We start from the raw sequence: 24,988 nt of genomic DNA on the forward strand, positions 1-24,988 counted from the left end.
AAATGTGTAAGATCACAGATAGGCTTCTGAGTGCACACTGGGCCCCTACAGTGTGAGCTTTGCTTGTTGCCTGCGTGTACACAATCTGCTCTCTTTCCCCCCAACGATTAATCTAAATAAATCCCTGCAAATCCCTCTCCTCACCCTCCCTTTCTGTGTTTCTGCATGTGTCCTTCAAAATCCCAACATGAGGGAAAACGACTCAGTCAACATGTCTTTTTGTCAGATCTCCTGCTGCACATCAACACTGTCGTTTCTAACCTCACATGACACCCTGATTCCATCCCCAGATCCCCCTTGCATGGTTAACACCCTACATTGTTGTGGCCTCAGTGAAACAATGGAGGTGGGACACAGGGCGGAAGGATGTGGCTGAATGCCTGAGCATAAACCCATGGAAAAAAAAGGCTGCAGTCACACTTTCTGCCAATGTTCTTTGAAAAGAAATGAGTACGACCAGGAGTCACTCCAGCTACACTGTACAGGATCTGTAGTGAAATCCAAAGGCATGTAGGACATGCTATACTTCATGTATTGCAGAGGTTTGAAAAAAGCTCTCATATGTCTTTAATTTTTTAGAATGAAAAATAACAGAGGGCCACAGAGGAAGTGGCTTCTCACATGCCTTTCCTTTTCATTTCATTTCTAAATTGAGCTTTTATATGTTTTGATTTCATAGCCTGAAAAGGGTAAAAATACAGTTTTGAATCCAAATGGGGGCGCACACGTTCCACACTGAGGATGGAGCACATCTTCACAAATCATCATGTTTTTCATAATATATCTAAGAGACAGAATCATTTCAGTTCCATCACAATCTCTGTTCAGTGTTGCCGTTTAAGACCACGCCACAGCCCCTCAATACGATACGTCAAAAAGAGCTACTGTAAACACTAGAGGAAGCCACAAACATTTCTAATTACTATCTAACCCATGTGTCAAATTATCAGCCAACATAAAAGGTAAAGCTTCCTGTGACTCACTAAAAATAAAATCAGTGTTGGTGAGGAGAGGATTACATTGAACACACCATAAATTAAAGTAAACCTCATAATAAGTAAGAAATCTATATTTTAGTTCAACTAATTTCTCAAAACATGTTTCTGTAGCACTGAATTACGTCTTTCTTTAAAATTATAACAAGTCTGTGCTTTTATTTTGAAGGTTGCTGGGACATAGCTCCGGTAGAGCTCCAACTTCACGCGCAGCTCGGTACTCGGCGGAGTCACAGCCGTGGCGAAAGTGGCGGAGGCGGACATTGTTGTGGTAACAGTCCAGCTCCAGAGGATGAGCAGAGATGATGCACTTATTCTGAGCGGATAACGGGTGAGATTGTGACTTCTTCAGTTTTCAATCTAAAGAACGAATCGTTTTTAAAATAATAATTGAACAAAACAAACAGCTGCTGCACCGTGCGGACTCTTCCTGTAGAGTTCATTCAGCCGAGGCGAGCGGAGCACAGCCTGATGAGACGATGCCAGCGACGTAACAATCACAACATCTGTAGGGTGTGCATCCTAGGCTGCTGGATTAAGCCTCTGTGGATCGACGGGGCCTTTGTTACGTACAGCAGGCTGCAGAAAAAGCCCACGGCGCGGCTGCTGCCTTCAAAATACTGCGAGAGGAGGAGAAATACTGTGCTCCTGGAGGCCTTTGGAGGACACAGCCTGCTGTGTGGAGGATGACAGATTGACATTAATGGGGGTTTGCGGTGCATTTTCACACACGACCTCGTTATCCACGGAAACGAGAGACTGGGCGCAGCACGAAACAGGACTGAAGTCTCAGCGCCTTGAAGACAAACAGTCTAAATAAAGATATCACATGTTTCTGCCTTGATTTCACCTCCGGTGCTGTAGTGATTACATACATGCAGCACAGTGGATGCAGATGAAGACGAGGATGTGATGACTGTGTGTTGATCATTAAATCTAGTTACATCTCAGCGCTTTTAATAGATTCTCAGGTACCCATAGGTGTCGACTTTTAATAGAAAATGGGTAGCGAAGGTGAGATAATCAATAGAGAACTGTCAAAGATGTCTGACGAGGATTTGTTGGCGTGCTCCAAAGAGGAGCTCATAAGCCGGCTGCGTAAAGAGGAGTCGGACAAAATCTCAGCTCTGATCCAGCGAGGCCGGCTGATCAAGGAGGTAAATAAACAGCTGCAGGGACACCTCCTCGAAATCAGGGAACTGAAAGTCATCAATCAGCGCCTGCAGGAGGAGAACGTGGAGCTGCGGGACCTGTGCTGCTTCCTGGACGACGACCGGCTCAAAGTAAAAAAGCTCGCCAGGGAATGGCAGCTGTTCGGGCATCACGCGGCCAAAGTGATGCGGGAGGACCTGGGCGGGTACTTGAAAAAGCTCGCCGACCTGGAGCGCATGCAAGACGGGCTGGTGAAGGAGAATCTGGACCTGAAGGAGCTGTGCCTAGTCCTGGAGGAGGAGTGTGTCAGCAGGAGTGACTCCAGCCCCGGAGGCTCAACCGAGCTCAATCTGCCCTGCATGGTAGCCCGGGACCTGGGAGACGGAAGCTCCAGCACAGGCAGCGTGGGAAGCCCGGATCAGCTGCACCTCGTGTGCTCACCTGATGACTGATGACAGGTTGATGTCAGCAGTCCGGGCTTCTCCACTTTACAGAGGAGGCCGTGGACTAATGTGATTGACAGATTGGAGTCACAGAAGCTCTGTCAGACAATAGCCTACAAATTAAATTGGACAAAAAAAGCATAGGGCCTTTTGAATGCTGCAAAGATCTGTGTGCCACTGAAGGTTTTGACAAAGATTCTACCACACTACATTTCAGGACTTCAGAGAGACATTTAGTAGATGTTTGCCAGATGATAACGTATCTAAATTTTACAGTGTTTTTCTAATGACTCTTCTGGAATTTGTCCTTTTTCAGAGGTCTGAAAAAAAAAAATGGGACCAAAAAAGTGGGTCACGTATATAAATTTATCTCATGCACTGGACTAGCCTACACTGGTAGAAGCCTTTTTTTCTATTGCACTGGACAGCATTATCTTGGATCTTTAAATCACAGATCTAAAGATGAATTTCAATCCAGTTTTGAGCCATATTTAGTCCACTGATTTCCACTAGCACTGAAATAGATGATTAAAAAAAAAAAAAAAAAAAAAATTTGATATTTGCTTTTGCTAGATGCCCAATAACGTGTAATATTTTATGCACTCTCTTCCTCAGGATAGGATTGGAGTGCCATACGTGCATGATGATTGTCACAATTTGTACAGGCCTGTGAACCAATCTGATGTGAAGGCCCTTCAGGTTTACTGTAGGTGGTGCTGCTACTGTGCATCACGTAACATGTGCAGGGGCCTGGGCAGAGCTGACACAGGTGTTAAGGTTTTTTGGATCTGACATGATTTAGATGTCGTTGGACCTCACTCAGAGCTGAACTGGAAAAAAAAAAGTTCTGTCACTTTTTTCAAAAAAAAAAAAAAAAAAAAAAAAAAAAATCAAACTGGAAACTCTTTGTATCAAACCAGAAGGTCTACGAGTTTTGATGATTTTTATTTTATTGAAGCCAAGCTGTTTAAATTCACTTTTTTTTATGCCGTTGTTGTTGATGTTCAATTAGCATATCACAGAATTTGTTTAGTTTGGCGATTGTCAGCTTTCTCTTCTGTATTTCATGCTTTGTATTTAATCTGTAACACAAGGAGTAATCTTAACTTTGACCCTTCTTTATCTTGATTTATCTGTATTAACTAGCATTACTAACCAATTTCAGTTTAAACCATAGATATTGCACATGGATTAGAAAAGATTTATTTTGTCGTTAGCTGTTTATTGGTGGGCTATGCTCGTAGTGCACTGAAGAGCTTTAAATACAGTGGGTATGACACTTTGTGCTGTGGTGACCTTTCTTTGTGTGTTTGACTTTGCAGAAACAAGCATTACATTTACATGACACAGAGTGAAGGATTGATTTTTGCACTTGTTGTGACCTTCGCGTCTGAACCAGCTGCGCGTGATTGATGCTCCCTTCGTGTCATACAGACGGACTTTATGGATGTTCATCAGTTTTATTTTTGGATCCCTATTTGCACAGTCTGGAGAGCTGAAGCGGACAGTAATGCTTTTACCCACTCACTGATGCACAGACGTCCTATGACGGGAGCATGCACAAAGATTTATTTATTTTTTCCCCTCCATCATGCTCTCAAGCTCTCAGACTGACTCTCTTCCATCTCTGACTCCCCCTCCCCCTCCCCCCTCTAACCCCATTTCAGCAATCCAATGCTCTCTGAGCCGTGGACATATTAGCAGGAGATTCGTTTCATTTTTGGGAAATGGAGTAACGGAGACCACAGTGTTTGCAGCGGAGGGTCATTAGCTGTCAGTGCACGCTGCAGTAATCAAACTCCTTTATTGGCTGCCACTAATGATTACTTTCTGTATTGATTACTCTGCCAGTTATTTTCTCAATTAACTGATCAATCATTTTTCTAGAAGTTGTGCCCTTAATGATTTGCCAGGGTCAAAGGTCAGTGCTTGTGTTTTTTTTCTCACCAGCAGGTCAAATATGTTTACAGATGACAAAACAGTTAAGCAGCAAATCTTTTCATTATAGGCGCATCAGCCAGATAATATTTTTATTTTTTGCTCAAAAAAACAAAATAGTTGCAAAATATGACTACATTAAATATCATTTTCATGGTGTAATGTGTGGAGCCCATAGATTCCCATGTGAAAACATTTCCTCATTTTCCCCCATGTTATCATGTGGTAAACATGTCATTCATTTGATCACATGTCCCAGCCAGAGGCCATGGGAAAGTCGTGATTTTTTTTTTTTTTTTTTTTGTAAGGTACAAAACAGTTTTCTCCTTTCAGTCGACTAATCAATTAATCTAATACTGCTTTCATTTCTAGTTGTCCGGTGCTGTTCAGGTTATTCTGTCTTGGATGGACTTTAGAACATTTTTAAATCTTTCTTGTTCACTGAATCTGATTTGCACCAATAATTTCACACCAGTTTCCACACGGTTTTGAACCGTCATTCTTTATTGTCTGTGAAGTTTTGACAAAAGGATAAAAGTAAGGCACTGCCCACCAAAAACTGTTCATTCTTCAGAGAAAAATGCAAACACTACCAAAAAATACACTCTCAAAAATAAATATGTGACAGTAGAATCTATATTAACTCCTATGGCCCAGCCTTAGTGGTCAATAATTTGAATAGACAATATTCGGATTATTCGAGGATTAAAACAAAAATAGGTACCATTTTTTTCCAGGTACTCCATCTCCCTTTTTGAGGACTTTCATAGTGTTACCTAACATGAAATAACAAGTTACTAAAGGCAACTTTATATTTGCATTATCACTATTAATAGAATATTATTCCACAAAATGGAATTATCATTCTTTAAATAATAATTTCTGTATGCAATAATTTCATAATAAATCTAAAACACACTCATTCCATTTTTATAGCTTTTAAAATTAGAAATATAGACTTCATATAAAAACTAAAAAGAGTGTAACATTCATATCCTGATAATGCCACATATTTGCACATCATCTAAAAAAGAAATCAACTTTCTAAAGAGATGATACAAAGCAGGTGCATGTAGCTCATTTTGAAATGGTGATTACAATTATCATTTTCATTTCTGTCATGTTTCCCAGAGATCCTTTCTGTCACGCACACTGAGTACATTGAAATGAACATTAGTGTTTTATGATGGCAGGGCCATCGATCACAATGTGAGGATGGTTGGTGAGTGCAGGGAGTGATCCGATTGGTCGCCACTGCTGCTGCTGCGGCGATGAGCTATCCCACAGGGCTGTGGGATTTGAGGCTGCTGGACATGTCCCTGATGTGATGTAACGTGGGACGTGATGGAGGCGCTGGTGTCTAAAGGGGCTGAGGGATAGGTGAAAACCATACCGGCAGCGAAGGACATGAGAGAAGGAGTAGATGTGAGAACCGGGGTGTGGAGTGACTCTGATTCAGTGGCAGCAGCGGAGACGGTTGATGTTGCAGGCTTGGTTGGGATGGTTATCTTTGGTTTGTGCTTCTCCATCTTTCTTGGCAGTTTGGTTGATGATCCAGGTCTGCTGGACTCCTGTGGCTCCAGCTTGATGGCTCCCAAAGAGGAAATGGATGGATTTGGGTCAGAATCTGAATCAGAGTCCTGTATTTTACAAATGGGACGGTGAGCCTCTAGGACCAGCTCGAACTTCTCCTTCTGCTTTTGTAACTCAGCTATTTCCTTCTGTAAACGGGACTTCTCATCCTCAAGGTTGTCGGTCTCCTACATTTAGGGGAAAGCAGGGAAAGGCAAACAAATTTACATTTATTCACGCCTGACTGAGACCAAAACCTTACATTTCAAGCAATAGTTTATGTCATTTGTGAAATGTTCACTCACATTTTGCAATGTATCTGTCAGCTCACGACGTCGATTGCGACATTTTGCTGCTGCCAATTTATTCCGCTCCCTTCTTATTCTGCGTCTTTCCACTTCCTCCTGGGACAACTTCATGGGAAATAGAAGAAAAACATTTACAATACATGAAATAGGTTAACTGGACATAGTAAAATGACAGGGTCAAACTTGATTTAAGAATCTTCCAGCTCATGTCAAAATATCAAATGTACAGTGAAATTCATTGAGCGTCAACCATTGGCATCATGACACAGGAGAAATACTACCACCATGTGTGCACACTGAGTCATCACAGTCGCTGATTGAGGAACGTCTGAGTTTGTGTGCCTTTGTAATCCCCAATCTCTGACTCCATTCAGCACCCTTCTGTATAATTGCTGTTGATCTAACATTTCCCGCCCTTTCAGGTTAATGAGTCAGTCAGACTCTGGCGGTGACTCGGGTGTGAGTCACAGAAAATGACTTGCCCCTATGAGTCACGTGACAGTCTACTTCCTGTGCCATGAAATTACAACTATGTGACGGGATATGTGCCAATGTGTGCCTGATGAAACCAAAAAGTGATACCGTGTCAGTGATTATGATGTTCGGAAGGTTTAGTTCCAGATGAATTGGACCATTTTAACTCCTGGTTTTGACACGTAACATCACTCTACTAACTAAAACCTGATTTTTGCAAACAGTGTGTCACATGATATAATTTTACTGTGTAAACAATGATTCAACATAATCCTTATCTAAGAACATAGAAAACAACAGCGTGGGCTTGCCTTTATAGAGTAAATGTTCCTTTTAAGAACTGAAAGCTTATTTAAATAATGACTTAATAACATCTCTAAATAATTAATATTATTTCTGAATGGATTGATCTGGAGTTGCATGTCTAAAGGAAATGACACAGTTGTGTCAGAGAATTACAGGATATTACGCATTAGCTAAACAGGAATGATTGAGCCACAGTCCACACCTCTGCAATCCATCTGAAGAAAATATTAATCCAAAGAGAGTTTCTTGCGTTTTCTTTCAGTTTAACAACTGTCCCCTTTCAAACAGCAGAAACACAAAAAAATCCACAATCATTAGTGCCTTTTCAAAAGGTGTTTTCTTACATGAACATCGTTCCTTCGCCTTGTTGAACACGTAGTATTCGCAGCTGCTCTTATGACTCCTGGTCTGAGAAGATGGGAGTGGGGAGGTGATGGGCCCAGTGAACGTGCCCCTGGGAAGGTTGGGTAAGGAGGCGCCGGAGATCGAGACGGGCCTGGTGAATGCATGAGGGAGGGCTGGACCAGCCACTGGAGGTCCTGGTTGGTTGTGATGGCATTGAGGCTTGGTACAAACTGACTGCTGCCTGCCATTGTAAATTTCTGAAAAAAAATAGATTAAATAGAAAGTGTGTAAAACAAGAAGAAAACACAAAACTAAAATGAATAAATACAACATCAATAATAGATATTGTGATGTGTAAATGCCGTGTAAATAAATTAAAAGTAAAAAACATAACTGGTGATAAAGATGATCATGATTAGTTAATAAATACGGGTTTTGTTCTCTATTAGCCTAAATATGTTTTAACAGTTTGTATAAGTAGCCTACTCAAGAAATACAAATAAGATGTGGCTTATAGTTAAACTATAATAACTGTACAGTATTATAGGCTGAATATAATAGGTTTCTAAAGTTTTTACTGTGTTATACACTTTGTTATACTGATTTGACCCTTAACCTGTAGCCCAGTTTCATTTCATCACGTACCTGCTCCTGTTGAGTGGTTGAGGTGCTGCTGCTTCCCTGGGACACAGAGTTTGACCCAGGGACGCTGCCTGTGTAAGGCGGGTCTCCTCGTCCTTGACTCCCGAAGTTCCGAAACATCGCTTCTGTTTCAGTGACAAGAAAACTGAATCCAGCTGTGGCCGTATAGCCTTCGGGTCTCACGAAATGACTTTCGGCTTGAGTTCCTGTGTTAATTCAAACTCTGGGCAAGTCCACCTTATTGCGGTAAATCGGTAGAGTCCAAACGGGTTTGTCTTCAAGGGGGAGCAAGGAAGGAAATTCTGCCTCCCTTTTTTTCAAAATTGTCCGAAAACCTCCGAAAACAAATTTCAGTGCACCCTGTTGTCGTTATTCATCCAGAATCAGAAGTCTGGGAATGATTGTGAGGTTGTAAACTCTTAAACCACCACTATAGATTTGGCCACGCCCCTCCGTATTTACGGGAAATAGTGTTGTCCGGAATCTCTCACGAATGATACCACGTGCCATGACGTCACTACCCATATTTGGTGAGAGTTTCCTCCTGAGAGTAGCACTCGGGATTCCTCAGGCAGCATCACCTCATGGTTTGAAACCAGTAGTTTTTCTGCTCTGAAATTTCTGTCTTCTGATGCAGCGGTGGAAATACTATAGCACTTTCCAGTTCCGAGTGGGAGCACGGTCACATTTTGTTTACACTAAGGTTAAATTTGTACAACTTATCAATTCAATTTCCAGTTCACAATTTTGCCAAAGTGTCAAAAATAATAATAAATGGTACAAAGGATATAAGTGCTTTATCATTCCAATAATAATGACATGTATATCACCACTATTATAATGACGTACATATACCTACTATCATCACTCCAATGGTATACACATATGCCTGTTAGAATTACTGTCATTACAATTGTAACATACTATGATAGAGAGCTGAGTGACCGGTGTTTATCTCTCTTAAAATTTGTGAAACCACAAAATAAAAGCAGATTTGTTTGCCTTTATCACCGCAAGCTTCTATTTTGAATGTGACAGTTTAATATGACATTTAACTGTGGTTAAAAAGATACCTCTCAGTAAAATCATGTCACAAAGTGAAATCACTGACTCCATTCACACTGTGAAAACATCATCTACAACAAAATTAACTAATCTCCTATCTTTTAACTCAAAGTAAACTCATTTTAATATTTTAGTTACTTTAAAGTTTCTTTTTTTATGTTCAGATCACTTGCAGAAGTTATAAATATTTTGAATAAATGAAAAATATTATCTTCAATGATGGATATCAGTTTAACTGCTGTTAACGTGTACTACCAACAAATTTGTTTACATGTATAAATGTACATGTATGTACATGTACATATGTGAACAAAAAAAAAAACCCTTCACATAACAATATCCCACCATTTTCATCTATAGGTGTAACCTACAAATAGTTAATTCTCTCACAATGGATAGAACACATTAAATATATTCTTATATATTATATATTTATCTACTTCAAGGTGTTTTATGTACTGCAGAGTGAGATGAAATAGATATAAAGTTTGGCGTGCATGTGCCTAATTGTTCTGAGGGGTTTTGGCAGCCACTCTCACTTCCCAAACCACATCAATGTGCAAGCATGCTTGTGGAGATGAGTCAGTCCAGTTGCATAAAGCTACTCACTTATTTCAACACCCATTTCAACGTCTGTTTTTTACTTGCAGGCATAATATAGTACCTAGAAAAGGTTCAAAAACTGCATGCTGTAAGCTTAGTCTGTCATAACAGCTGCTGACCTTGCAGTCCTAAAGGACAGAGTTCCTGGAAAAGGCTGATTTGTCCTGGCTGCTGACTGTTGCACCGTTGTCTCATATTACTGCTAATTCTTCTCCTGGAAATAAGGATTGTCAATATTTTTTGAGAAGCTAAGTTAATTGCAAATACAGTTACTTGTCCTCTCAAAAGAGTCTGTTTTTGTGAAGAAAAGATTAATGATCTGTATAATGGAGACATGGAACCGTGGACTTGGGTTTCTTTTTGTGATGACCGAGAGTGTGAAAGAAAACTGAAACTGCTTGGAGTAAGACATTTTATAAGGTCTGCATACCTGTTGCTCGTTGACACATTTGACTGAGTCTCATGTTTCAGATTTGAACAATATTACACCCCAAGGACAGACATGCAGGATGTTTTTACATGGTGTTTAATGGTATTGTATCAATATGGGTTAAAGGTGACTCAGATGACTAAAACATCAGGAATGCAATGATGACACACTTGCTTTATACGTCTCTAATCGTGACATGTCAAAACATGTCAGCCACCATTTTTTCCCCGTTACACCTTCATTCATCCACTAGATGTTTCGTGTATCTTTTTTCTTTTCTTTTTTTTTTTTTACCAGGGAAAGTCTGCTCAACACCAAAGCCCATTTTAACACATAAATGTAAAAAAAAAAAATCTTATAAATTACTGTTTGTTTGCATGTAAGAGCGTGTGTAAGCAGTGTAAGTAAGTGGTTGTTTCTGTTTGACTCCACATTTTCCCTCCAAAAAGTAACATTTTCTGGCGAGGATGTAGGAAGTTCAGATTCCATTGCAATTAGCTCATCCCAAAAATCTCTACATGCACTCATAACTCATCCAGACCCACCTACTCACCCACACACTCATCCCGCACACACACGTGCTTCATGGAGCACTGCCATTCCACACACGCTTTCATTTTTTTTTTGGTTTAGTATTGTAATTCACGCCTTGTAGATTTATACTTACGTACCACGAGTAAACCTAGATTATCTCACTGCGATTGTACAGTGTACAGTTTCCAACATGCCTGTACCATTACAGTACTGATTGTACGATCTATGAACATGCTTATCATTTGCCTACAAAGATCATAATATCAATTAATGGTGTCTACAATTAAATAAAAATTAAATAATGTAAGATTTTACGATAATCAAAAAACAAGAGTCTTAAATAAATGGAAATATTCATCTTATTTGTTGTAAGCTTGGTATTCTATAATGAAAGTATAATGTATTAGCAGTAAAATATATCCAGATTCATCTGAAAGAAGTCATTCTGAATTACATGACGCAGTAATATAGTAACTTTCCTGTGAAACTGGAAGCAGATGTTCTCGTACAAGTGAAAGTGACATGCTCAGGATGAAAACAGCACTGCAAGTACTTCAGGTCGAAATAAATTCAAATGTATTATACAGGCTCCTGTTAGATAGTTTAATGTTTTATGAACTCATGTTTATTTTTTTTTTTTAGATACAGGGTTTTAATCTGCATGTGTTGTAACTTCTAACACAAATAGAGCACAATATAGGTACAATAGTTTTCTAAAATATAGCCGAGTACAAGTGTAAATTTGCTCAAGATTAAATGAATTTGTATTTTTCCCATTTCCCGTTACATCTCTGAATCGATCTGTAGATATAGGTTACATGGGAGTTGTACAGATTGTAAAGCTCCGTGTCATAGGCCACTTTTGATTTGTAATTATACAAGTTAAATTACATTGACTTTACCTCACGCATCAACTTGTAATGAGTATAACCGTGTTGTAATTAGTCTAGCAACGCCTTAAGTCACAATGCTGTTTTGATGGAAAACACTTAAAGTGGAAAGTATTCGGATTAAATGCAAATATAAAGTGGGTGATGTGGTTTCCCCCTTTTCAGCTCCCCATCTTTCATCCTCTCCCACTTAAAATAAATCCTCGCCTTCTGTTTCTAGTGAAATTACAGGTATAATAAATACTGACGTGTGTGTGTGTGTGTGTGTGTGTGTGTGTGTGTCACTCTTCATTTCTGCTGAGACTAAACTGAGTATCGGCCTCTACATTTTTTGTTTTATTTTATTTTATGAAACCTACCTACAGCGTGTATATATATAAATATATATGATTGGGTAAGTAACACATGCAGGCTCGGTATGAATCGCAGCTGCGTCCTGGTACTGTATTGTTACTGTGTGCTGTACTTACATCGTTATCTGCCACGCAGGCAACACTGAAGTCAACCAGCCGCTGCGGATGGGAGGGATCAGTCCGATAGCCACGTCGCTAGCTCCCAACGCTAGCTCTGTAGGTAAGTGCGCTAATCCGGCTTTTTTTTTATTTATTTAAATTTTTTTTTAAAGCATTTTCTTCAGTAACGTTGCATTATTCCCCAGACACGTTTTGTTGTTGTTTTTGGACACGTACTGTAGCTATCGCGTTATCCGTCAGCAACAGCGGTTACCGTTGAATAAGTTTATACGTAGGTGGGTTAGCGGTGGTGCTAACTAAGCGTTAGGAGAAACGTGTCGGAAGCTTTATTATATAAATATATATAGATATATATATATAAGCACCGCATGCGGCAGTGTTAACACTTTGTTTAGGTGGCGTGACCAAGAAAGCACACACAGAGAGAGAGTTGTGTTAATACGTTGAAATGTAACTAACGTGTCCTTGTTGTCATTTTAAGCTGACGTCAATGAACGTTACGATGGACCTGCCACATCACGGGTACAGAGCAAGTAAGTGGACACATAAATCCCCATGAGCTGTCCTTTCTGCGAGGTTTCCCCACTGGTGCAATGTAACTAAGTGCATTTTTTTTTTTTTACTAAAGTACGGTATTTAAGAGGTAATTGTACTCATTTTATGCAGCTTTGTATGTCCACTATCCTATAGACCTCCAGAGGCAAATCTTGCACTTTCTACTTCACTACATTTGTCTTGACAGCTTTAGTTATCAGTTACTTCTGAGATTAATCTTCCTGTCCAGTGAAAAGCACCGTACTCCCTAATTTGAATGTGTATCTTTCTGCTTAACACGATGATTAAATGGTCCTTCGTGGCAGAGCTGTTCAAACCCAATTAGGAAGATCACTGGGGGCTTCAGCCAACAGAGAATATTTTGTCAATGAATGGCTACGAATAGCTCTCAATGTTAAAGAATAAACTAATAATTTGCATCCCTTTTACAAGATAAACATAGTCAAAAAAATAAAAGTTTTCTGTTTGTGATACAACCAAAACGATTCAAAACAGACATGACGAGCTTATAGCAGATCCATGTCCATATTTGTTGAAGGTGAAATCGGTGAACAGGGCTAGAGACATTTTCAAACTGACCCTGCTTTATGGATTGGGGAAATTCTTCTGCTTCTTCAGAAAAAAATAGTCATTTTAAAACCTTCGTGGATCAGCTTGAACACGTATCGTCCCAAAGCTGAAAAATGACCGTTTTTATGAGCTTGACTTTTTCAGAGATATGTGGCTCTCACAGGACAGTAACGCTACAAATGTGACAGAGGATTTTATCATTTTATCACTTAAAGATGACTCAAAACGATTGATTGATTGATTATGATAGTAGTTGGTGATTAATTTTCTGTCGTTCAGCAAATCAATTCATCAACTGATTATTGTAGCTCTCATGAAGGTTTACATATTAACCAGCCAGGGTGGATTTTTACTGCATTCATATTTGATAATATGGTTTGATGGTATCATATAAGTCATTTTTATATATTTATCATATATATCATGTATTTAAATGACCTCCGTTTACATGGTCTTATCCATTTCTCCACAGCTAAGCAGAGAGCTCGTGCAGCTCCCCCCTCAGCAGACTCTGTCTTGTTTGATGACACCAGCTCAGCAGCACCACCACCAGCAATGAACAGTCAGGGCTATTACACTCCTGGGTACAACATGGGGGCACTCTCAAATGACATGCAAGGAGGCGCTGAGGTGAACAACCTGTTTACTGACCCAATGGCCAACGCTGCAATGATGTACGGCTCCTCCTTAGCCAACCAAGGAAAGGATATGGTGAACAAAGAGGTGAGGAAAAGCAGGTTACTCATGGCACTCCTTCAGTTATGATGGATGGTACTGCCTGGGCTTAAATAAAGTGTTAACCCACTGACCTGTAAATAAGGTCACGGCCTAGGCTGGGTAACTGGCACCATTTATACCTGCCACTAAAATGTGTCTTCTGTAATTCAGTCACAAGTCGACAGTTTTCAATGCAGGTTTCAGCATCTCAAACACATTGGGAATGATTTCCACAAGGTTTTTTATTTTTTATTTTTTATTTTTTTTATATATATATTACACTCTGTCGGTGGATATTTTTGTACTATTGTGTTGCTTTATTTTTTGCCAAAAAGTCACTCTTGATGTGACAAGTTCATAATTCGTTTTTCAAAGACATCAATACTTTACAAGAGCAGTCTGATATTTACTGCTTTAAAGCTACTGTTAAATACTCCAATTCTGCCTGGTATTAGTCATATTCAGAGCTTTTTCACTGAGCAAACTTTAATGTGATAGAGCTGTCATTTTCAGTGGACTGGTTTTCAATCAGAACATTTCTTGCTCTTCTTTTTAATATAAAACACAGTATGTGATTTTCTTCACCTAGAAAGGAAGGAAGAACAAATAGAATCAATGGGGCACCTGTGGGATGACACACACACACAAAAAAACAAAAAAAAGTTGTTTTACTGGTTTGGCAGCTTTGATACACAAAGTGATGCATAATCCTGTGGCCACAGACAACCCTCTGGTAAAGGGAAAATGACTCATCTGTATTTATTAAGTTAGGCAGACTGTCACGTCTCATCTGTTTAGTTAACGTTTGCACTTCTTTGCTTTTCAGATCAGCAGATTCATGTCAGTGAACAAGCTGAAATACTTTTTTGCAGTCGACACCAGATATGTCATGAAGAAACTCATGATCCTCATGTTCCCTTACACACATCAGGTAATCCGAGCCACTCATCTCATCAGACTTTGTCCCACATCAACTGATGGGACGACACAAAACTTCTAATAGCTACAGACTGGATGATAATTTTCTCTGGTATCATATTTTTTTTAAACACACGTCACATTTAAAACACACACACAAGATAATCAGCCACTTTATCACTTCTCCAGTTGGATTTACTAACATCATAACGCTGTGATTGCCAGTAACAACACAAACATAATGTGCCCTGATAATGTGCAAACTACACAAACTCTCCTTACAAGACCAGGGTCACATACTGTTCACTGTTCAATCCAAAACCATGTTTATACAGCTACATAGTGATTACAAGCATCACAGCCACATCACAAACCTCATGGCTGAGATTTACTTAAAAGAGTGCTTCTGTTGAGATTCTATATTGTTCTTATTGGGAGTATAGCCCATCAAAAGCAGATTGTGTTAAGGCAATCCTGTATATAGTTCATAACAATTATGTTTACAGTGTAGGAAAATATATATTTTTCCTACTTTAGGTATTTGAAGAGCAAAGCATGAAAATAAGATAAGAGACTGCCATTAGTTTTTTTTTCATGCTGTTTCTATGCATAATATTATTGTGTAAATATTCAAAAGTAATATATAAGCAGACACAAAAATGTCAATAGCAGATTCAAATTTTACTAGATTGGGAACATAGTTTTGGACAATCTACATTTTCCTGCTGTCCTACTAGTGCACCGAATACACAGCTGGAATTAGTCCCCCACAAACTATCTGCTACTGTTTGGAAAGAATGACAGTTCTGTGCTGTTTTGGAATTTATTCGGAGTTAAAAAGAAGAAAAAGGAAAGTAAACATTTTGGGACCCGTTGATAAAGATTCACACCTTCAGTTGGAACAGACATGATTGGGTCTGAACACCACGGACAGGCTTCATAATCCTTTAATGAGGATGGCAAGCTGTTAAACAGAGAAGCCACATTAAAGAAGACACTTTTTTTAAATGTAATAATTTATTTTAACCGTTATTCTTTCTACTGCTACTACCCAAAAATGTATTGTTGGTCTTTAATCTCATCAGGTTTAAATGATCTTTCCTATAATGACGGTTTAAACAGTTGGATTGTTTTATATAAGATAAATTGTTCCACCTTAGACCCATAAGGTAAAAAAAAAAAAAAAAAAAAGAGCATCATTTGAATGAAACACTGTTGGGCTCTGCAGGGTGATTCATGGTGTTTTTCATTTTTCTTGGCAGGATTGGGAAGTTCGTTACCATAGAGACACTCCACTGACTCCTCGACAGGATGTGAATGCACCAGATCTTTACATTCCAAGTAAGTCCCCTATAAACAGAAAATCATCAATAGCAGAATATTTTGGGAGGACTGTAACGTATTAAGTGTTCTTTTCGTCTTTTAGCGATGGCTTTCATTACCTACATTTTACTTGCTGGAATGGCCCTTGGCATTCAAAAAAGGTGAATATTTATTTTGAGTCACAGCAAATATGTTTGTAATAGATGAACTAAATAAAAAGCTGTATTGACTTTGTGTGAAGGTTCAGTCCAGAGGTTCTGGGACTGTGTGCCAGCACTGCCCTCGTGTGGATCATCATCGAGGTCTTGGTGATGTTGTTGAGTTTGTATCTGCTGACGGTACACAGCGACCTCTCAACCTTCGATCTCATCGCCTACAGCGGATACAAATATGTTGGGTAAATGGACCTTGAACACACATTTTAGAATAAATTAATGATTTATCACTGAAAAAGTAAACGAGTGAGATAATTCATTTTAGGCCAAAGCTGCCTGTAGTTTCTAGTAATTTGAAAAAAATAACGTGATAAATGAAAGTGGTAGAAAATGCTATAATCATTCTGCTCAGTAGCATACATTTCTTCAGTTTATGTTTAGTTTGGTTTTAGTTTTCTAGTTTGGTCTCTTTTCACTGAGTAAATATGTGTTTACGTATTCCTTTAGGATGATCTTCACAGTGTTGTGTGGCCTACTGTTCGGCAGTGATGGTTATTTTGTGGCCTTTGCCTGGTCCTCTTGTGCCCTTATGTTCTTCATTGTAAGTATTTTCAGTGTGTGTTCACATCATTCACTACATCTATAAATCGAAGGTAAAGTTTAACGGTATGAAGAGAAGTGGTCACTAAATAATTTCTGCTCAGTCAGACTCAAGAGAATGGAATGTTTTTACTACTCTAAATGTTAACATTTTTCAATTGTTTATTTCCACCAAAGAAACATATTTCTAACCTCTAAACTATAAACTTCCTGTCCACAGCAGATTTGTGTTGCTTCAATGTGGCCTATTATATAGAGAGAAAAAAGCACACTAAAGGAAACAAAACACCAAAAACGTACAGTAAAACAAATACACTTAGTGGTGAATAGTGCATTATCGCACTATATTAAATTATTTTCTGAAATAATGTAACTATGGCCAATACGTTTATATATGCCATTACATTTTAACAAAAAATACCGAAAAAGAAAGAAAAAAAGAACTCAACCATTTAAACCATTTTTATTACATTCATGTAATCCATATTATTCTTTTAAAATGTTTGCTCTACAGACAATTAATAACATGGATTTTTAAAGGAGTAGTTAAACCCTTTGGGAAAATATGATATTTAAATCTTTTGCCAAGAGTTAAGTGAGTAGCAATTTAAGCTGATTAGCTTAGCTTCGCACAAAGACTGGAAATGGGGAAACGGCTTCCATGACCGCTTGTCGTCAAGATGACAACCTGCTTGGCAACCAGCGGAGGCTCAAGAAAGTTACCTGGCATGTAACCCCCCTGTAAAATCACAACATGTCATTTTTACTGTTCAGTTTGCAGATCATTGCATCTCACAGGTGGTGTTAGACAGTCTGCAGACTTTGGACAGAAACAGGACGCCTTGTTCCTCCAGCTTTCAGTCTTTATGTGCTAAGCTAACCAGCTGCTGGCTGTGGCTTCCTATTCCCCAGTCTTGTAATGTGCCCATTTATTAGTTGGTCTGAATCGCAGGTTTAAAGATGTTACTTTCTCCACAGGTTCGTTCTCTGAAAATGAAGATCCTTCCCTCTCTCTCCTCGGACTCTATGGGGATGGGATCAAGTGCCAAACCACAACTCCGCCTTTATATCACTGTGGCAACTGCAATCTTTCAGCCAATCATTATATACTGGTTAACCTCTCACTTGGTCAGGTGACCGTGAGGCGTATAACAGCCTCAAGTCTGAGTGTACACGACCCAAAAAAAATTGGTTGTTGAGTGTTTGTACATTTGCCTTTATACGCTCTGTTGTCAGTAAAGCTCGTAGCATATGTAAACAGTGTTACGCTGCAGCGTGTGTTGAGCTTGTCAGTTGGACATCTTGAAATTATTTCATTGATTAACCAGAAAGTATGACACAGAAAATGTCTTGTTGTCCACTGACAAATGCTTATTTTTGTTCACCTAATTCTAAAACACAAGGGCTTTTATTTAGTGATGTGTTTAATCAGAACTGATTAGGTTCAAGTTTCCTTTTATATAATGTCTCTGGACATGCTTTCCACACCACAGAATTTCACATCACCCACATTATTTGAGTACCATTTTTCTGGTATAGTAATGCTGTTGCATTATCTTCTCATTTTGTGATCCTGGATTTTATTTATCTACATTTGACAAAGCATGACAATGTTTGGATTTTTGTAGAAATAAATAAATATATATAGCTTTGTGTATTCAATTTTAACCGTTTCAGAGATGTTCTTTTGACTTTGTACTTATCTGTATTTGTTGTAACCTGAAAAGATTTTATTTTGAAAAATAGTGCTAGTGCACCAGAGGTTGCAAATGTATGCCACTGGTAATGTTTCCTTCATTGTATTTTAGTGGGGAATTATCATTTTTCCATATTTATATCTGATTATAAAGACACTTGCCACAGTTAGCTCAAAATACAATGTTAAAACCAAAAGATACTCAGTTAATTATCATTGAGGAAGAAGGGAACCAGAAGATAATTACATTAAATGGGTGGGAGTCGCATGTTGTTGTTTTTTAACCTTTTAAAATAACTCAAAACAAGTTATAATCAAAAAGCTAAGCTAATCGATTAATCATTGCAGCCAGTGTTTTACACTGCTGTCTTTTTTTCTTTTTTTTTACTCCACTATCCTGTTGTATTATCTGGGGACTGTCTACCATGTCGGATGGTGTCAGACTGTACAATTGGTAAAGGAGCGCGCCTGAGCACGCGCACACCGCAGAGCGTCCTTTTGGTTTCCTTGGAAACCGCGGACAGCAACAGAGCACGGAGGTGGAGGTGTCCGACCGCCACTCCACTTCGAAACATCAGGATTTCCTCTTAAACTTCTCCAAGTCGTGTTGTGGAGGTTTAAGGGAAGCCCGTTCCCGTCAGAGTCGTCATTTTTGGTAATTTGGTGAGTAACTAGATCATGTAAGGCATTGTGGGACCAGCTAACAGCGCCGAGTGGGTCACCTGTGAGGTGGGGGGAAAAGGCGGCTTTCTTGACTAGCTAAATGAAACTTTATATTGTTCCGCCATTTGCCAGCCATGTAGAGCCATGTGGCTTCACACAGAAACTTTCAGAGCGGAATAAATGTGATCTTACATGCAATAAATCGATGGTTGACCTTAGTGTATGAAAAGCGTGTAGTCGGCGCCAGTGCAGCTTCTTTATAATCTACGATCAGCATTGACTTTCTGAAAGACCATCACCTGCTCTCTGGGCATGTTTTACCTTTATTAAAACGAGAGATGCGACTGGGAGAGTGGACTTTGAACGTTTAGTGGATGCTCATCAGAGGGGAACTGGAGGCAAACGTTTAACGAAATCAAGCTGTGGGGTTTTTGTTTGCTTGTTTGTTTTAACTTTGTGTGTTTTCTATCAACTTTTGTATTCTAAAACTTGGAAATGAACCAGGAGTGGTTACCCTGTGTTTTAAATAATGGTTTTGTTTTGAAATGTAGTTTTTAAAGTCTGGTTTATTAATCAGTTCATAAACAAAGGGAAAAAAAAACATCGGCATACTTACTGTGTAATGCCACTATTGTCGTTTCTGTCTTTTACTTGACCTCTTGACTAAACTCAGTCATTCCTTACAGCAGTAAATTTGATTAATTCCTAGAGTAGTAGAGGGTAACTAAGTACATTTACTTAAGTAATGACTTTGAGGTACTTTACTTGACTATTGTCATTGGATGTAAATTACACTTCCATTCTACTATATTTCAGAAGGAAATATTGCACTTTCTACTATACGACATATATTTGACAGCTGTAGTTATTTTTCAGTTGAAGATTTGACCCAATTGATAGTTACACATCGTTAAAGAATATTCCAGTGGTTTCCACCCCTTTTTTGTTCTTATGTCTTACAAAAATCAGTGAAGTTGGAGTCACATTTCAGATGTCTGAGTCGTTACCAGCTCCAACAAATAGTGATTTTTGCCTCTAAATTTCTTACATGGTTTTATTTCGACAAATGTTCAAATGATCCAACATTTTAGCAAAAAGATGAACGAAAAAGTCCCAAAAACTCAAGATAGATGTGAATATCACAAGATTGTTTTTTTTCTTTCCTTGCCCCCTTATTATCTGACGACCCGTCAGATTTATCTGCTGTCCGCGGATATAAAACTGATATAAAATATTCAAACCAGCTCCACCTGCAGCAGCTACAACAGTAACATGCTGCTTCAGTATAAATACTCTAATGATGTCATAAATTCCTCATATATATCAGAGAGACCAAACCAGTACTTTTACTTTAATGCTTTATATTTTACTTATATTTCTGTGCTTTTAATTAAGTAGGATTTTTAATGCAGGGTTTTTATTGTAATGGAGTAGTTGGTACTTTTATTTAAGTAAAGGATCTAAAAATGTCTTCCACTTCTGATTTTTTTGAATTTCTGTTATCTGCAGCGGTGCAGCTGAATGACCCTGGAAGTTTCATCTGGAGAGTGAGATGGAGAACAGCTCTCATACACTGCCACCCTCACCCTTGTGTCCTGCCACTTTTGGAGGGTCCCTGCCGTTCTCCTCCTCACCCCAGCAGACCTTCTTCAATGGCCGGGTTTCCCTCCCACTCTCGCCCATTTCCTTCCCCCCATCCCCGACCTCACTTTCTCCAGCAACGGCAGAGTCCGTTCACTCCTCCTCACCTCTTTCACACTGCACAGCGCCTCATTGTCTCGAGGGACAAAACATGCAATGTCTGAGCATGGAAAACATATCTGACCAAGATGACCTAACCTGTCTCAGCTGGCTGCATCAGAGGGGAAACCTGCTACCACTGCAGCCTCTCGCCAAAATTACACCACTGCGTCAGCTAGAGTCCTCCACGCATACCCAGCCTCCTCCTCCTGCTTCGTCAAAACCGCCGTACTCCTTTAGTAGTCTGATTTTCATGGCGATAGAAGATTCCCCAAACAAGAGGCTTCCAGTGAAAGACATCTATGAATGGATTGTGAACACTTTCCCCTACTACAGGACGGCCACAGGAGGCTGGAGGAACTCTGTCAGACACAACCTGTCCCTGAGCAAGAGCTTCCGTCGTATTCAGAGGGACAAGAGCCAGGTAGGCACATGACTCAACGTATCCACATGAGACATTGTGCTTAAATAAAAGGACAGCTGTCTTTGAGCAACACGCTGAATCCAGATGTTCTGTATTAAAAACAGTTAGGCCTCCCTAAAGGGAAGTTATTATAATCTATTATCCATGTGTCACGGCTCTTATAGGCCTACTAAGTGATGCTGGAGACTTTCTTTGGCTCAGCTGTTACAGTTTGAATGTTTCAAGTGGATTTGTGTGTTCGCTGCAGTCAGTGGGGAAGGGGTCGCTGTGGTGTGTGTGTCCAGAGTATCGGCCGGCGCTCCTCGATGTGCTGAGGAAGACCCACAGTTATCACAGCACCAACAGCAACCTGATTGACAAGCCTGCACTGTAAGTATCCCACGGTTAAAGCATCAGTTCAGTCTTCATCTTTTACTCCATGAATTCAAAGTTTTAAAGTGATTATTTATTCTGAGCAGCTGCCAGAAATTTTAATGTGTTCAATTAAACATGATACAGGAATAAATAAATAAAAAGCAGGCTGCTCCTGACATCTGTGAAGCTTCTAGCTGCAACCACACACGTTTTGTCATACTGTATTTACTTTGATGACTAAAACAATCGGTGACCAAAAGTATGAAGTTATTTTTAGTTCATTTTAAAGAAAGAGTTTTGAGGACATCTCACACTTGCAAAGAGGTTAGTTTCATTCATAAGCAAAATTCTCAAGTCTGTGACCAAAACCAAAACCAACAAAACTGTATGAGATCATTTGTTTGCGGTCCAGATCATTTTATTGTCACTTCAGATGTTTTTACCTACAGATTTGATTTTTGACTACAAGTGCGAGAAATTTGCTCTCAAACCTGTATTTTATGCTTGCATTGTGACATGTGACTTTTCTGTTGACTCTCAGACACAAAAGGTTTATACTTATATTTGTATTAGTGTTGATATGATTAGTCAATTATTCAATTACTTAATGACATAGCAGAAAATAGTTCTACAACAGTTTTTAGTTACAAAGGAATATGACCAAACACTTATTGGCACCAGCTTCTCAAATGTGAGACTTTAAGTGTTTTTTAATTCAATTTAATTGAATGTTTTTGGATTTTGGACTCAAAAGTTTTCACTACTTTCTGTTTTTTTTTGTTTTTTTTTATAGTCAAAATGATTTAATGTTGTTTCCTCACTGTGTGCTTTTTTATGATTGTGAAGTGTTCTGGGGCCATGTTACATGATGATTTTACACATAAAAATAGATTGAACTAAATTGAATTTATTGATTAATTGTCAAAATAGGAAGACAATTCATTATTAGTTGTAGGCCTACAAAATATGACTTCAGTATTCAGTTAAGTTCAGTATATTGCTCTGAATTGGTTTCTTACCATACCATTAAAATATAATTTTCTTGCAGTGGGTGAGGTGTTAGTGAATAATTTAACATTTTAATGATTCCCATTGGGATGCATTTTAAACGAACGAACAAAGCTATATATATGTAGTTCTGTGTTGTGTGTCGTGTGCAGGTTGGAAGGAGCTGACTATGAAGTGCCTGCAGTGTGTGATTCAATGGAAATCTCAGGTTCGTTTCACGTCCCTTTATTATCACAGGAACCCTAATATTTGACCGTGTGTGAATTTCTTGTCGTCCTCAGTGTTTCATCAGTCATCAGCTCTTTCTGACACTTTTACAACCTGCAGCTTTTCTCCCGCTCTGCAGCTTTCTCAGCATGCAACATTGTCCCTGTGTTTGTGTGCTGTTGTCGTGGCAACTGCCTTCCATTACCTTGGCAACCCAGCAATAGCTTAGCTTAGTCGCCTTTATGAGTCCCCTCGTTTTATTTCCGAGCCTATGCGCTATACGGGCCCACGTGATTGCTGAAAAATCCGACAAGTGGTTGTTCAACCAGCTTTTATGGAAACAAGTTGGTAATATTAATGTCTTACTTTATGTCACTTCAATGCTTTGTCTCTCATGCAGATCCCCTTTCTCACACCCTGCTCCTCTCTGCGTCCTCATCCCAAATCCTCACCTCTGATAACCCAATCTTCGCTGAAAACCCACCGTGCCCTTTGACCCCGGATCATGAGGAGCTTGTCACCATGGAGTCGGTTGAATACCAGCAGGAGGAGGTCTGCGAAGAGATGGAGAAAGACCCTCTGTCAGACAGCGGCTACATTGAGTTACACTATTACCAGTCCCAGCAGTACCAGTATCTGGTGCTGCCGGGGGACACCGAGCTGGATCTGGAGACTGTGGAGATCCTTCAGCTTGATGCCGAGGCCCAGGAGGCCGCCGGGTCGCTGCTGGACCTGGCAGGTGGGGGATATTAATTCATGTCCTACTTAACAATCGCAGATGAATGCAGTGGTTTAATCCACTGCATAAATACTCCAACTAATCAACATGAATGAAGATTTATGTTGGTTGTTCCTGGGATGCTGACACTGGCCTACGGTTTGTGTATTGTTCTGGAGATAGATAACAATATAGATCTGTAGATGGACTAACTTAAAACTATTGATCGCATTACTTCACATGTATTCAGCGCCTTTGATGCAACGCTGACTTTACCACCAGTTCACATCATACGATAAGAACCTGGACTGAGACTTGACAGTAAACATGGACAAAGAAACAGGGGAAAGTATTATTACAGTTATTTTTAGTAGATTCTCTACGAGTTTAAGTTGATTCTCAGGGGTGGAAGGAGTACTTCCAATTCAAGTAGAGGTACAATTTCTTCATTAAGATGTTTTGCAAGTTAAAGTGTGATTCATATTCTGTTAAAGTAGCTCAATGACCAGCACACATCCATACTGTTAACATTTAATACTTGTATAAGTACGTCTAACCGACCATCTCCAGTTCTTCAAAGTAGTGACCAACTCTTCTTCGTGAGAAAGTTTTAGGTTACTTTAGGAGGGGAATAACAGTCAAAAGAAACTGTATATGAATATCTTCCTGTTTAACATTGTCACTGTAACCTTTTCTACACACAGATCAGTATAACAAATAATTAGAAAATATTTAATTTATAATGTAGCTGCAAATGTAGATTGTACTGAAAAAGTATGGGAAAGCCCTACTCAATTACAATAACACAGGTTCCTCCAATTTTATTTCTAATTAATTTCTTTACACCTGTCATGCTCCAGATTATGTTTGCTGGACTTTATTTAATGTACATGATATCAAGTTCTTGAATCCCCGAATGTCCTGGTTTTATTTGAATATGAAACCCTGAATATGAACTTGTAAGCTAAACTGTCTTCAGTCAGGAATAGTTTGATTAGAAATAAATGAACTCACTGCCATTTAAACCATTGTACATTTCAGGGTACATTGAATTGCTGTTTATAAATTATATGTATTTTCAAAAACTTTAGATTTTGTAAGCTATCAAATAAACAGTGATGCTGCCGACTGTTTTCAATGTTCTGTCAGTATATCCGGGTTTGTTTGTTT

At 39.1% G+C, this 24,988-nt stretch overlaps 4 protein-coding genes across 5 annotated transcripts; 3 read left to right on the forward strand and 1 right to left on the reverse strand.

Annotated features, from left to right (window-relative positions):
- Positions 1–1,224: 1,224 nt before the first annotated feature.
- On the forward strand, positions 1,225–3,874 carry ccdc85b (coiled-coil domain containing 85B). The gene has a single exon (XM_069170711.1). The coding sequence runs from the start codon at positions 1,997–1,999 to the stop codon at positions 2,597–2,599; it is 603 nt and encodes a 200-aa protein (XP_069026812.1). The 5' UTR covers positions 1,225–1,996; the 3' UTR covers positions 2,600–3,874.
- An 818-nt stretch (positions 3,875–4,692) lies between these two features.
- Positions 4,693–12,379, reverse strand: fosl1a (FOS like 1, AP-1 transcription factor subunit a). Its single transcript, XM_069170707.1, has 5 exons — positions 12,168–12,379; positions 8,179–8,300; positions 7,533–7,790; positions 6,406–6,513; positions 4,693–6,288 (listed from the first exon to the last, which is right to left on the reverse strand). The coding sequence occupies exons 2-5, from the start codon at positions 8,293–8,295 to the stop codon at positions 5,731–5,733; spliced, it is 1,041 nt and encodes a 346-aa protein (XP_069026808.1). The 5' UTR covers positions 8,296–8,300; positions 12,168–12,379; the 3' UTR covers positions 4,693–5,730.
- Positions 11,986–18,681, forward strand: yif1a (Yip1 interacting factor homolog A (S. cerevisiae)). 2 transcript variants are annotated; one of them, XM_069170709.1, is made up of 10 exons: positions 11,986–12,091; positions 12,187–12,270; positions 12,652–12,703; positions 13,768–14,018; positions 14,839–14,943; positions 16,193–16,271; positions 16,357–16,414; positions 16,495–16,650; positions 16,916–17,009; positions 17,987–18,681. In XM_069170709.1, the coding sequence occupies exons 3-10, from the start codon at positions 12,661–12,663 to the stop codon at positions 18,143–18,145; spliced, it is 945 nt and encodes a 314-aa protein (XP_069026810.1). In that variant the 5' UTR covers positions 11,986–12,091; positions 12,187–12,270; positions 12,652–12,660; the 3' UTR covers positions 18,146–18,681. The 2 variants fall into 2 exon arrangements, with proteins under 2 accessions (XP_069026810.1, XP_069026811.1); XM_069170710.1 differs by lacking the exon at positions 11,986–12,091 and having other exon boundaries at positions 12,175–12,270.
- Positions 18,682–19,096: 415 nt separating this feature from the next.
- Positions 19,097–24,951, forward strand: LOC138211094 (forkhead box protein N2). The gene is made up of 5 exons (XM_069170706.1): positions 19,097–19,367; positions 20,877–21,531; positions 21,779–21,900; positions 23,046–23,101; positions 23,501–24,951. Exons 2-5 carry the CDS (start codon positions 20,920–20,922, stop codon positions 23,851–23,853), a joined length of 1,143 nt encoding a protein of 380 aa, XP_069026807.1. The 5' UTR covers positions 19,097–19,367; positions 20,877–20,919; the 3' UTR covers positions 23,854–24,951.
- Positions 24,952–24,988: the final 37 nt, after the last annotated feature.

This window comes from Embiotoca jacksoni, unplaced genomic scaffold, assembly GCF_022577435.1.
Source record: "Embiotoca jacksoni isolate LCO1_2020_lvr unplaced genomic scaffold, fEmbJac1.0.p SCAF_5, whole genome shotgun sequence".
NCBI lineage: Eukaryota > Metazoa > Chordata > Actinopteri > Embiotocidae > Embiotoca > Embiotoca jacksoni.